This window comes from Lichenostomus cassidix, chromosome 5 (assembly GCF_008360975.1).
Source record: "Lichenostomus cassidix isolate B80296 chromosome 5, HeHo_3.0, whole genome shotgun sequence".
NCBI lineage: Eukaryota > Metazoa > Chordata > Aves > Passeriformes > Meliphagidae > Lichenostomus > Lichenostomus cassidix.
In genome coordinates this window covers 35,137,296-35,150,501 of record NC_139486.1, presented here as the reverse complement: position 1 = coordinate 35,150,501, position 13,206 = coordinate 35,137,296, and the positions used below count along the sequence as shown (strand labels likewise).

The following is a 13,206-nucleotide window of genomic DNA, read 5'->3' as shown; positions in this document are numbered from 1 at the left end:
TAAAAAGCAGCTGAGGCAGGCTGGCTGCAGAGTGATGAGCTGGCTTGAGCAGTTTGAATGTCCGTGGGTGTGGGTGCTGGCTGTACGGCTCGCTGGCTCTTCCTGTCTGCTTGCCCGTGTGGCTGGCAGCATGCCATGCAGGGAACGCCTGCCCACAGCTCTCCAGCATGCTGCTGAGCTAGGGAGGCTGCCTTGCACACCAGATGAAGGCAATTTAAAAATAACCAAGTGCAAAAAAAGAAAAAATAGTAGAAATACCGAGTCACACCTATCCCAGTCCCGGGAACAGACCTGGGGTGTGGACTCTGGAGACATTGCCTGCCACAGCACCACAGCAGCATTTGCACGAACATGCACTGTGTGTGCAAAGAGGCAAAGGTAGAGAAACACATATGCATGCCAGGTCATGTAGTCCTCCCAGGTGCAAAAAATGCAATGTTTGCCAGTAAATAAACCAGCACACTCTACCATCTAATGGCAAAGGACATATGCATTTGGATAAAATATGAAACAACCATCCCTGCTGCAGATGAAAACCTCTCTGCCCAAGCAGATACAGAAAAATAGATCTCACCACATAGAAACCATTCACTAATTATTGACTGGCTTCTCGGAATTTTCTGGGTTTTTTTCATGATTAATCATTTGCCCAGCCACCCAAACTTTAAGTTCCTTTGTGTAGATTCTGCTGGCATGGAGATTGAGTAGAAGAAAACTTAGGAAAACCAGCTGACACTGACTATTAAAAAGAATTTAGAGAAAATTGCTCAGCATCTTTACAATATTGAAGACAAGTCCTGCCACTGAATCAATTGGCCATGTGTGCCCTGATAGGATGGAGACAGGGGCATAATCTGCAATACGAACCTTCCTGAACAATACAGAGCAGTTGGCACAGGGGGTCTGAATAAAAGCAATGCTTCAAAAGATGTGTGCTTAGCATGGAGCCTATTCCTCATGGCATGAAGCTCCTAAGTATTCCCTTGCTCACACTTTTTGCCAGTGATCTGAAAAGAGGTATGGAAATCCACACAGAAACTTGGTCTTCTGAACTTAAGGTCTGCAAAATTCTCTCCCTCCCTGGATTTATTTTGTTGGTTATTGAATCCCTTTTTGGTATGAGATTTTGGGGGGTGAAGTGGGGTTTATCTTGAGCTTTAACTTGGTGAAAAATAGTATGTTCCAGAGGGAATGGCATCAGATAAAAATAAAGGATAATAATGTCACAGACCCTGGGCACAGCAAAGGCCAGGAGCAGGTCTTGGGCTTCTCAGGCAATCATTTCTACCTGTTCAAAATGAGAAAGCAAAAGGCATATACAGTGCTACCAAGTGGCTGAAGTATTTTGCATACATTGTGTATTCATTTGAATAGGGCCACGGTGAATTCACACTTCTTTGAACCAGATGGAGAGGAAAACAATGCTCTAAACCAAGCAAATACTGACCTGCTCTTCCCTCAATGCTGCAGGGCTCACTCCCATGGCTTTGCAGCCTGTCTGCACTACAGCTGTGGCTGCCTTTCCAGGATGCTTCCCTGCCTGCAGGCAGGGCTGGATGGCGGGAAGCCACCCCATGCCACGCTGACATGAACACCAGCACTGTGACAGTTCATCTGCCGCTTCAGCTATTGCAGAGATGCCAACCAATGTCATTGTTTCACCTTTACGGTGAGTAATGGAAGTACCTCGAGGTCTTTTCTGTTCCTTTCGCTCCCTTCTCTGCAAAAATAACAAGCAGAGTCTGGCTACTCCTTCACCATTAACAAAAGTTCCTGTGCACTCACAAATCTACACTGCTCTTTCCCCAGGGAATAAACCCCTGCTCTGCTGCCAAGTCACCCTGCCAAAATGCCTCCTTGCCTTGACTGAGGTTTGTCACTGCACTGTCCTGATGGGTGGATCACTGCTGTCTATGGACATCTAGCCAGCATTTTGACTGCCATGGAGAAAGGCTGGAGGGCGGTGCAGCGGTGATTACCTGCTGGAAGGTACCCTGCAGCAAGGTGCATATCAGCAGAAAGAGAAGCAGGTCAGTGCTTGACTTTGTGCAGCACCAGCGGGGTGTGTTGCATAGATACGCAAATAAAACAGTGAGTCGCTCAGGGACCTCAGCACATCCAGCCCTTCACTGCTGAGCCAGACGCTTTCAGCAGATCCAGGATTTCTACCTGCTGCAGAGCGGGGACTGGGAATGGAGGCACAGAGCTCAAGTTGGTCTGGGCATGTGGCCATTCCTCCTGAAGACAGGGCTGTGCTCTTGTCCCTCCTCCAGCCTGGCAGGGAGGAGGACTTCTGTTCAAGGCAGAAGGCTACACCCAGTTTTTCCCCTCTGCAGCTCACTGCTTCCAATCACACCCTTGCTGGAGGCCAGCCTCATGTTCCCTGCTGAGCACCATGAATCTGCAGGATTGAGGCCAATAATACTGTGGTTATTTGCAGTAATGACACTGGGAAGAACGGAGGAAAAAACATCTAAAGTGGATTAGCAAAGTATGTATGTCTGGTCTGTACACAGCCTATGTCTGCTGTCTTGCATTAGTTAGTGGTGTGAACAATATGTTCACATAATTCTGTCATTGTATCTCAATACCAAACCGTAATTTCTTCTCCCTCCTTCCCCTCCATTACTACACTCCCAGAGCAGGGAGGGAAAGCTCCCACATCTGTGGTTATTGTATAGTGCAGAAGAAAGTAACTTTTCAAACTTACAGTATTTTACAAATACCAAAGCATGTTTTGAAGCACTAATCAAGCTTTGGCATCTCTCTGCTGAGCAGGTCACTATTATTATTGCCATTTGACAAAGGCGAAGATATAGGGCAGGCAAACTTGAACTTTCTTTTCCCCAAGCTCACACAAGAAATTAAATGGGGAAACCAGGGGAAGCATACAGATTTTATGGTTCCCAGTTCTGTGCTATACCTACACAGCCTACCTTTCCCTTTTTCCTGCTCTCTCAGTTTGTCATAACCCAGTGCTGGAGGGCAAAAGATCCCAAATAACATAAACTTATCCACAGAATATTAATATGGAAATCTGAAGCCATAGTTCATTTGCTTAGTGAAAGCAACTCTTTTACCCTGTGTCCATCTTGCTGTACTTCTGACAGAACTTATTTTCAGTAATGAAAATAAGCTATGTCATATCAGTGTGGTATACAAGCCATGTGAGGATAATGACTTTGGGGAAAGACGTGCCTCAGAGAGATGTACTCATCCCAGCTTAAAGAACTGCAGTGAATTTCTATTCACATCAGTGAATCCAGGACTTTCTTTGCAGGCTTTAAACCAAATCCTCCATCCATGCAGGCTCTGATATGCCACTGGGTTTCTCTTTACCTTCCCTTGTTTTCCAGCTATTTAGAGGAATTTTAAAAGGATGCCTCTCAAACCTGCACCAAAGGTCCTTAAGATAGCTCAGCGTACAGAAATGTAATGTTCTTTCTCTCAGCATCTCTCTACCTACACTGTTTCCAAAACATTCACTGGCCCAACACAATGCAATGAGGTAGCAAAGAGCTTTAGACTCTGGAGTAACACCAACTCCCCTCCTGCATAATGTGAAGCTGGTAAGCAGTGCATCTGCACAGCTCTGCTGCCTTTTTGTGCCTTCGTATGTTTACTCGTGCACCCATAGCTCTTTCTAAAAGAAACTTGATTCTTAGTTTCACAGCTGTGTTAACATGACACCAAAACCTGCTCCTGTGGCAGTTTGCAGTGGGAGGAAGATGTCATGCTGACACATCCAGGGCTTGATCTGACAGCAAACAAGGATTGCAAAAAAATAAACGTTTGGTTTGAATGGATTTGGCTGAGAGGAGAAAGCTCTCCTGGCTTTCGAGCGCATGAACCCTCACATGTTCAATGGAGACTGGGGCGTAGGGGGAACCATAAGCTACTGGGGGTAGGAAGATGGCAGAGGCTTTTATGGTTTATACCATAGGAAGACTTTGCCTTACACCTCCTTCTTTCCCCACAGCCTCTGAACTAAGTCAGGTCTAACCCTTCTAAATGTAAGCAGCACTGGTTTATGCTGTCACAAACCAGACATTTTGAAACAGAAGGCTAACTGCTGCCCTCCACTGCCTTTCCCTAATCCACCTGCAAGTAGTCTCAGGCATGGCAGACAGGGGGGCTTGTCTCCTTTTGTCACCACATGCATGCTTTTAGGGCACACAATGACAATCAGGACAAAAATACCACTGGGATTTCATTGTATTGTGCCGATGCAATGTAATTTGGTAGCACACAGAGAATGCAGCAGAAAAACAGCAGGGAAGATGGTGATGTGAAACCACATGCTCAGGCTGCAGGAGTCAGGAGTCAGTTTATGTATAGTCCTGGGAGCCAAGTAAGTGGGACATATACCCATGTACATGGCATGCACATGCACACAGACACACACATAGAGCTATAGGAATTAGTCAGGAGTTGCAAGAAGCATTTAAGCACAGCCACTAATGCAGAGATTGGTAGCTTATCTCCTAGACCCCTTAGAAAGAAGGGATTTGGGGGCAGGAGTTGTAACTCCACATAACCACTCATTTACTACCTTGATCTGGAGGCTTCTGACAGAATCATGGTGCTGGCAGAGCTCATGCAGATAACCAAAAACGCTAAGAAAAGCTCAAACCCAGATTTCCTGTGAGACAATGTGGCTGGAATTCTTAATTACTACATGCATTGCAATTATTTCCTGTCTCTGAGGAAAAGAAAGCATCTCTGGGGAGGCAAAAGCAAGGGAAAGGAGTATGGGAATTGCTGCAAGGGGATCTATAGGTAAGGCATCCAAAGGGAATATCACATGGTGAGGCTGGAGAGATGAAAACCTTAACAGGTAAATTTTGCACCACTAATGAATAGATTGATGGGTTCTGTTTCTCATATAAAACACCATCTTTTCCATGAGAAAGAGGCAATACAATTTGTGTTGCCTGCACTGAGTTTGGGAGGCAACTGTGCAAGACAAACACCTTTCCATATTAATTTTACCTTGGGTCACCATGTTTTCCCCAAACCTCATGCTGAGGCTGTGCACACGGATGCCATACCCTGTGCCCCCAGTAAAGAAGACAAAAGTGCTCATTCCCTTTTTAAAGGAAAAATAAAAGGAAACAATATTTTCACTTTCACACTAGCAGAAAGCAGCAGGCGAGAATCAAGAGGTGCTAAGAGATGCAAGCATGTCCTTTCCAACAGATACCTTCTTCTTTGCCAGCAGTAAGTCCTGGTAAGCATTTGAACGCAGAAAGCGCGCATAGCTGTCACTCTTCATCAGCTTGTAAATGTGCTCCTGTGGGATGGGGGGAAATGAGAGACAGAGAATTGTTATCAAACCTCATTTAGACATCACAGGGACTTAAAACACAGCAAAATGGAATGAAGAGAGACTGATCAAAGTTCTAATTAAGTCTGCTATTATTGATTATCTGTGTTGTGGTAGTGTACAAGAGCTCCATCCTAGGGCAGGACCCTGCTGTACCTGGGGCTGTATGAAGACAAAACAAAGAGATGGCCCTCACCCCAAAGGCAGGCACACATTATTTGCTTATCAGGATTATTCTGCAAAGACTGCAGCTCTCTGAAGTCCCTAAATTATAAGAAAGTGCCTAGCCTGGAAAGAAGAAATTGTCCCATAGATTAGGTTTCATTTTAGCACTCATAGGTACTTGAACAATCACCCAACATGCCCCTCCTGTTCATGGAGGGGAACTGATGCTTGGACACATTTCATCTCCATTTAGACATGCACTTAGGCAACCCAACATGTTAATGTTGGGAAAAAGCCCATGTCTGTGGTGACTATACAGGGAAGTTATATGACTAACTCAGATGTGGTGGCTACATCATATGAATAAAGGTATATTGGATGAGTGTCTCTCTTAGGGTCTTTCTTCTCTTTCTTGGGGTCTTATTGTTTCTTAGGGTCTTTCAAGTCAAATTACTGTTACCAGTTTGCTCTGAGAGCACTTACTATGTGTATCTTCAAACTTACAAAGTGGTGTTTCACTGCAGCAGAACTTAATACATACACTTTTCTCATTTCCTTGCTTAGTTTTACTTTCCTGCTGAGAATCCCGTAACCGAGTCAGCTCTTCTCCTAGTTATCCCTGGATTTACAAAAGATATTATCCCAAACACCAAGAAAATAAAATCAAAACACTTTGACCAAATAATGACTGAGAATACACAAAAGGAGCTCAAGAGAAAAACAGGCACCTTGGACCTTTCTCTTAGACTTTGCTCAAGGAAGCACTTTTATAGAGTTAATGAGCAGTTTTATCTACAGTGAATTATACAACGTGAAATATTCTCTCCTGCCCTAAAGCCATTGTACATGAAACTTTAGAAGAGCCAAACCAGACAGCAGTCGCATAGCTTATTTCAGAGTGTTAACAAGCCCGGCAGAATTCCCTTATCTTCACCATCACGGGCAATTAGCAATGACCTGTCTATACACAGAAGAACTGCTTTATTCAGCTTTCTTACACTGTTTGGTATGGTCCTGTAAGGGTCACTGGTTTTCCTTCGACACAGCATAAATGTATCCTTTGAGCTACATCCTGGTGTGGAACAATTTTTACTGGTTAATTTCCATCCTTGCTTTTAGTCTTGACAGATCCTTATTTGTGCAACACTATCTATCCGAAGGATAGCATAAGATTTTGCAATAGAACCGCTCTTAAAAAGCTATTTAGGAACTGTCACCCTTCTTGAGTCAGAAAAAACACATGGGAGGGCATAGTTTCATACTCCTCATGTACAGCATTGCCATGAGATTTGACATCCAGCTGTGGGACATTTGTTCTATTTATGCAGGACAGAATGAGCCAAGTATGCCCTAAGACAAGAAGAGGGAAAATAACACACATCATGGATAGATCATCAAAAGGTTTCTGCTCTCTCGTGTGCATAAGTATTTTCAACATCAGCTCTCTCTTAAATACATCAACTAGCAGAAACTCAGGACTCAGTTATTCAAACCCAACCACACCTCAACACACTACTCAACTAGTAGCACTGCTACCTCTTACGTTTCCAAGGAGACTCCATGTCCTTATAATGAGTTCTTTACCTGGGAAAACAGCCCACCTAACTGGTGCTTTTCCAGAACCATGAGGACACTGGTTAGTAAGTGGGCACCTTGTAGCCCATGAACAGTAAAGGGCCTGAGAGGTCTCCTGAGCCTTCATCTTCTTAGTGGTCCTCACTGCAGCAGCCAGTACATGCAGGGTGCTGGTGGGAGAGGTGCTGAGCTGGGCAGGAAGGTGCTGTGGCTGAAGCAACGTGATGGGTGACAGGGATATTTATATTAACATTTTGCTAGATATGATTAATTTTTTTATTGTCTTTGGGCTCCAAATGGTTTCTTTACCTGTGGTCAGACAACTGGGTCTGGTCTGAAACATGATGATAACATTTTTGGAAAGTAACGTCCAGTTTTCGTTGCCACACAGACAGACGTAAAGGAGAACACACAAGGCTGGCCATACGACCCACCCGCATGCCAGCGACAACTATCATTCTTGCTCACTTCAAGACAATTTCATGTATTTGACCTTAAAACAGTATAAACTCAATGCCTGGCAGTGAGAAGGGGGAAAAATTGCTTCAATCCTGAGATGAAATAAACCACAAGCTGACTTCTTAACTGAAGCCCTTCCCTGAAATAGGACTATTGCACAGCCACAGCCCTGCTGCCACTGCAGTTAGCTAATTGGTATGAAGCATTTTCTCTGCTTTTCACATCTTGGAATCACTAAACAGCAATCCCCCTATGTTTCAGCTGTTCACCAAAGATATAATCTATTCCTAAGCTGTGAATGCTAATGAAGAAAGAAGGCTGGGCATAGGAAAAGGAGGGACATGCGTAGCTTCAGAAGCAAACTTTACTTAATTGTGAGAATTCAGAGGGCTTGCCTTGAAGACGCTCTGGACTGAAGGCATGAATGATACACTAATAATTTATTTTACAACACTGCATTTCTGGAGCACCTACTGGAAGTCTGAGCTAGTTGCTCAGGTCAGCAAAGACTGCCTTCCAATTTGCAAAAGTACAGGACAGCTTGCATTGCTACAGTCAAAATCCCCACTGAGACTGCACCATGAAGATTTCTGCTAAAATTGTGGCTGCCGTGTGTGCCCAGCCCACTTACACAACAAATCTAGCTGCAGGATGGAAAACACCAGAGGCTAGGCCATTTATTCTTTTCTCTAGCCTACTCTGTTCTTTGTCACTGAGCTATTGTCTGTTATGCTTTCTAGAATCTGCAACTTCCTAGGGAGAACCTACAGCTGGTATTTGGCAGCTCCTCATTTCATAAATACATTGAAAGCTGCTGGAGGTTTAACAATTGACCATATTCTTCCGTGGAACCCTGAGCAGCAGGCAGAGGTGTGGGCTTGGATTAGTTGGCCAGTGCAAGTTGTGCAAATTTTCTTGTCCTTCTCTGTCATGGATTTTTAGCTCACTTTGGATCATTGCAACCCACTGGTCTCTCACTTCTTATTTTACTGAGCAGTTGCCTTTTTCCCACCTTTTTATCACATGGTGGAAAGAAAGTACACCCACATTTAAGACTGGAAATCTCCCAGTGCAATGCACTTTATAAACATGCACAATCTCCCTCACATACCTGACACTGCTGGCAAGAAATTTGAGCCTTTCCATCTTTATACTGAGATAATTCTCCATTTTGTTTAGTTGTTTATTACAGGGTAATGAGCTCACTACCACTGGTTCCCCAAATACAAAAAGTAAATGCACTACCTGTGTAATTTTTAACAATGCAGTTGCAGTTCTGGACATTCTCACTCTTGCACTGTGAGCAGTCTGTCCAGAATTATCACTGCAACTCTTCTTTACAAGTGCCATAGGAAGTTCCTGTGCCCTATCTGCACAAGAGCAGGAGAAGCATTTCATCTAGGCAGTGTAGCCTGTCCCAGCCATTACTGTTTACCACTTCCCAAGTATGGCTCAGTCTCGCATCTCCCTGCTCCAGCCCTAAGAAAGCAATCCTTCAGGGAATTACATTGCAAACCCAAGGATTTAAAACTATCATCTAACAAAACTGCCCAAGTGATCTATTAAACCATTAAAAAAGGTAGCTTATAAAACCAGATAAAAAGCAGGGAAAGAAAAAATCTTTCTTTCAAGATTTGGTCAGCAGTTGACAGGCATCACATGTCCCACTGGTCTCCCCTGCAGCCTTGCCAGCTCTTTCTGAGCACCAAGCTGCCATCTCAGGCCACTGCAGTGGCAGCTGCAAGTGGAGACAGGGACTGACTTGACATGTGTGAGGGAGCCCTGGCAAGCTGGCTTTTTGAGCTGACCAGTCACTCAGTTCCTCACACAGTGTGCTGTTGATGAATGCTGGCTGTAGTGATGCTCCCCAGTGATGATGGATGCACATTTGGAAATGTCAGTCTAACATGGAGTGTGACACAAGAACCTTTCTTAAGTGCAGTGGATTTCATCTCCAGGAAACAAACAATTCCCTTACAAGATTCCTGCAAGCAGTGCAGGTTTGCTATCAAATGTCCTCATGACTGTTGTTTCCCAGTTCTTGAATCAAGGCAACAGAGGCAATGGGATCTGCTTGCACCTCGCCATGAGAAAAGGCAGACGCTCTTTTGTGTTTTCTGCACCTGAATCACATCTTCTTCACGGTGGGAAGAAATATGCAGTGGTCCTGGGGGCTGTCCAGCTTCACTGAGCATACTCTCTGTACCTAGTCTTCTGTCATCAGAGTTACACTTCAGACAGCATAACATTCCACTTCCACAACCATTGCATGATACAAGGGAGAACAAACAGTGCATTTAAAAGGGGGAAATGCTGTCCCTTCTAGAAAAAAAGGAATTAATGAGCTAAATCACAAAAGAAATTATTTTCTACAATTATGTGAAACCAACAAGAAATTCCACCCCTGAAGCTGACAGCTTAAGTTCAGGGAAATAAACCCTGCTAAGGTGCAGCTTCTCTTGGCTATTTTCCTTCCACAAGCTTTACCTTTGGAAAGAGATGAAGGATAGGCTTTGTAAATTATTCCTGACAAGAGGGGAAAGGGGAGGAAAAAATAAAGAAGTTTGCAATCCAGATGGGAATGTGGGAGGTGGCTGAGATAGCAGAAACCATCTCAAAGCTGCACCTGCTTCAAAGCGATGTGCTGCAATGTGATCTCAGGCCTCTCTTCCTCCTCACAGTCAAAGCATAGTGACCCTAAGGAGGGCATGGCTGCCATATAAGCAGGGCCTTGGGAACACTCAAGAAAAACATGGGAAAAAACCTGAATGATAAAAAAAAAATAATAACATCTGACTTGCCCAAGGCATGTGGTAGATCCCAGGAATTATGATCTCTGTTAAGAGAATTATGTTCTCTTTTTAGTAGAAAACTTTGGTTCTTTCCTCTGAGTTGTCTCTATGAGACAAGAGGAAAATCGGTGGTTAAACATCCATTCCTAATTCCACCTGTATTTTACCCATCCTGATATTTTGTGACAGGGTTGGGATTGTTTTGGAGTTGTGAAGGCCAAGCAAAATGTTCTTATGAACACCAAGCACAATCTCAGTGAACACCAGCTAGATTCCAGAAAGCTCTTAAATTTGAACGTGCTGATAGAATTTTTTCCCTGTTTGTGCCTAAACACAGCTGCAAACTTTGGATGATGACAGGGAATATGGGGAAATAGCAAATTCTTTGCTCACTTCAAGCACAGGTTTCCCATTTAGCACATTTATGGAACAGATAATCTTCAGTACCATTACACAGCGTGTATAGAACTGCCAAGTGATCAGGACCAGCCAGCATGGGTATAGGAAAAGCATGTCCTACCTGACCAACCCGATCTCCTTTTATGACCAGGTGACCTGCCTGGTAGAGGAGGGAAAAGCTGTGGATTTAGTCTGCCTGGACTTCAGCAAAGCCTTCAATACTGTCTCCATGGAGACTCCAGGAGTCTTCCTGGAGGAGCTGGCAGCCCCCAGCTCGGAGAGGTGCACTCTTTGCTGGGTTAAAAACTGTCTGAATAGCTGGGCTGAAAGATTGGTGGTGAATGGAGTTACATCCTGGTAGCCAATTGCCAGTGGTGTTCTCCAAGGCTCAGTATTGGAGCCAGCCCTGTTTAACGTCTTTATTGATGATTTGGATGAGGGGATCGAGTGCACCCTCAGCCAGTTCACAGATGACACTAAGCTGGGTGGGAGTGTTGATCTGCTGAAAGGCAGGAAGGCTCTGCAGAGGGATCTGGACAGGCCGGATTAATGGGTCAAGGCCAGCGATAAGAGGTTCAGCAAGGTGAAGTGCTGTATCCTGCACTTGGGTCTCAACAACCCCATGCACTGCTACAGGCTGGGGGATGAGTGACTGGAAAGCTGCCCAGCGGAAAAGGACCTGAGAGAGCTGGTCTACAGCAGCTGAACATGAACCAGCATGTGCCCAGGTGGCCAAGAAGGCCATGGGCATCCTGGCCTGTATCAGCGATAGTGTGGTCAGCAGGAACAAGGCAGTGATTGTCCTCCTGTACTCAGCACTGGTGAGGCCACAGCTTGAATTCTGTGTCCAGTTTTGAGCCTCTCTACAAGAAAGAAATTGAGTTTGCTGGAAAGTGTCCAGAGATGAGCAATAGAACTGGTGAAGAGTCTAGAAAGTCACTCATATAAGGAGCAGCTGAGGGAACTGGGGTTGTTGAGCTCAGAGAAAAGGATGCTCAGAGGTGACCTGATCGCTCTCTACAACCACCTGAAAGGAGGGTTTAGCCAGGTGGGGGGTCAGCCTCTTCTCCCAGGCAACCAGTGATAGATGAGAAGAAATGGCCTCAAGCTGTACCAGCAGAGGTTCAAGTTGGACATCAGGAATATTTTTTGCACTGAAAGGGTGGTTAAGCAATGGAACAGGCTGCCCAGGGAGACAGTGGAGTCATCATCCCTGGAAGTGTTAAAGAAATGAATGGAGGTGGCACTTAGTGCTATGATTTAGTTGACATGGTGGTGGTTTGGTCAAAGGTTGTACTTGATGACCTCGGAGGTATTTTCCAACCTTAATGATTCTATTCCATGATTTTTAGTTCATTGTGGGGGGTTTATACTAAGGCTAGATAGCTGTTGAGATGCACTTGAGCTACAAGGGCCCACTTTACCCTCCATAAACTGGACAGAAACCTCCTTGCTGTAGCTATCCCACTAACATCTTTTGAACTGTTTTGAAATGCTCCTTCACTCTGTCACCAACACATGGTATTAACTAGTGAGAGCTGATTTGGAGACCCCTTTTGTATTGCAAGCATGCAGCCAACCCTCTGGCCAACTGCAGGGGAGATTTGCAGCATGTCAGACAAATCCATTAGAAGAAAAGGCCAAAAGCAATGTAAAGCAGTAGATTAGACAACTAAATAACTAACAGCATACTGCAATGAATGTTAGTATTTGTTCTACCTGTATGCTTGGCACTGGGGAGAAATTTACTGCAGATTCACAGTGTTAAGAGAGTGGGTGTCTGAGTTAAGGCCTTGTGGCCTTCGCTGGAAGGATGGCAAGAGATTCCAGCTGAGAACCTACCTGGAGTTTGCTTTTGGAAGAGCTGTCTCTATAGCATGAAGAGGACATGGGAAGGAGAAAGCAGACACTTCTCTGAGCGCATGGTGTGTTTCTGCTGCACCTTCCAATTAGACTTGGCAGCAGCCTAGTGCCTGTCTGTCAGCACCTCTACTCTGCACAGACATTTGTGGCAGAGGAGCTGAGGTTAACCCCTGTGCCAGCACACACACACTCTGCAGTCAGCAAAACCTGCTATCCAAGGGTTGTTACAGATGTGTCCTGTAACTCTGTTGTACTCTTCCCAGCTCATCCTCAAGAATCCTGTTTGACCAGCAGGATCCCCTACCACACCACCACCAGGATCTCCCAAAAAGGCAAAGAAAGGAAAGGAGACTTACTCCTCTTCAGCAGTTACTTGTGCCAAAACTGAATGCAACCCTTTTTGGTAGCAATCATGACCAACAGTGTTCAACCTAAATGATGATGATAAAATACATTTTAGAAAAAGCAGTTAAAATTGCTGCATCAGCTCTGGAAGCTGCAGTAGTTTGTAGCAGGCACAGCTGAGATGAGGCAAACAGTGAAGAAGCTGAAGAATAGACCTTCACATTTGCCCTGATTGAAATGACAGGAAAACACCAGTGGGGGTGAGAAAGCAGGGAAACACAT

The 13,206-nt window shown here is 44.7% G+C and overlaps 1 protein-coding gene across 8 annotated transcripts in view; it reads right to left on the bottom strand.

Annotated features, from left to right (window-relative positions):
- Nucleotides 1-13,206, bottom strand: part of RGS6 (regulator of G protein signaling 6) — a 261,853-nt gene that overhangs the window by 19,882 nt on the left and 228,765 nt on the right. For all 8 annotated transcript variants that reach the window (XM_085062225.1, XM_085062222.1, XM_085062227.1 and 5 more), the window contains one exon: nucleotides 5,204-5,293. In XM_085062225.1, coding sequence (XP_084918351.1) covers nucleotides 5,204-5,293 — 90 coding nt within the window. The remainder of the gene's footprint in view (nucleotides 1-5,203; nucleotides 5,294-13,206) is intronic.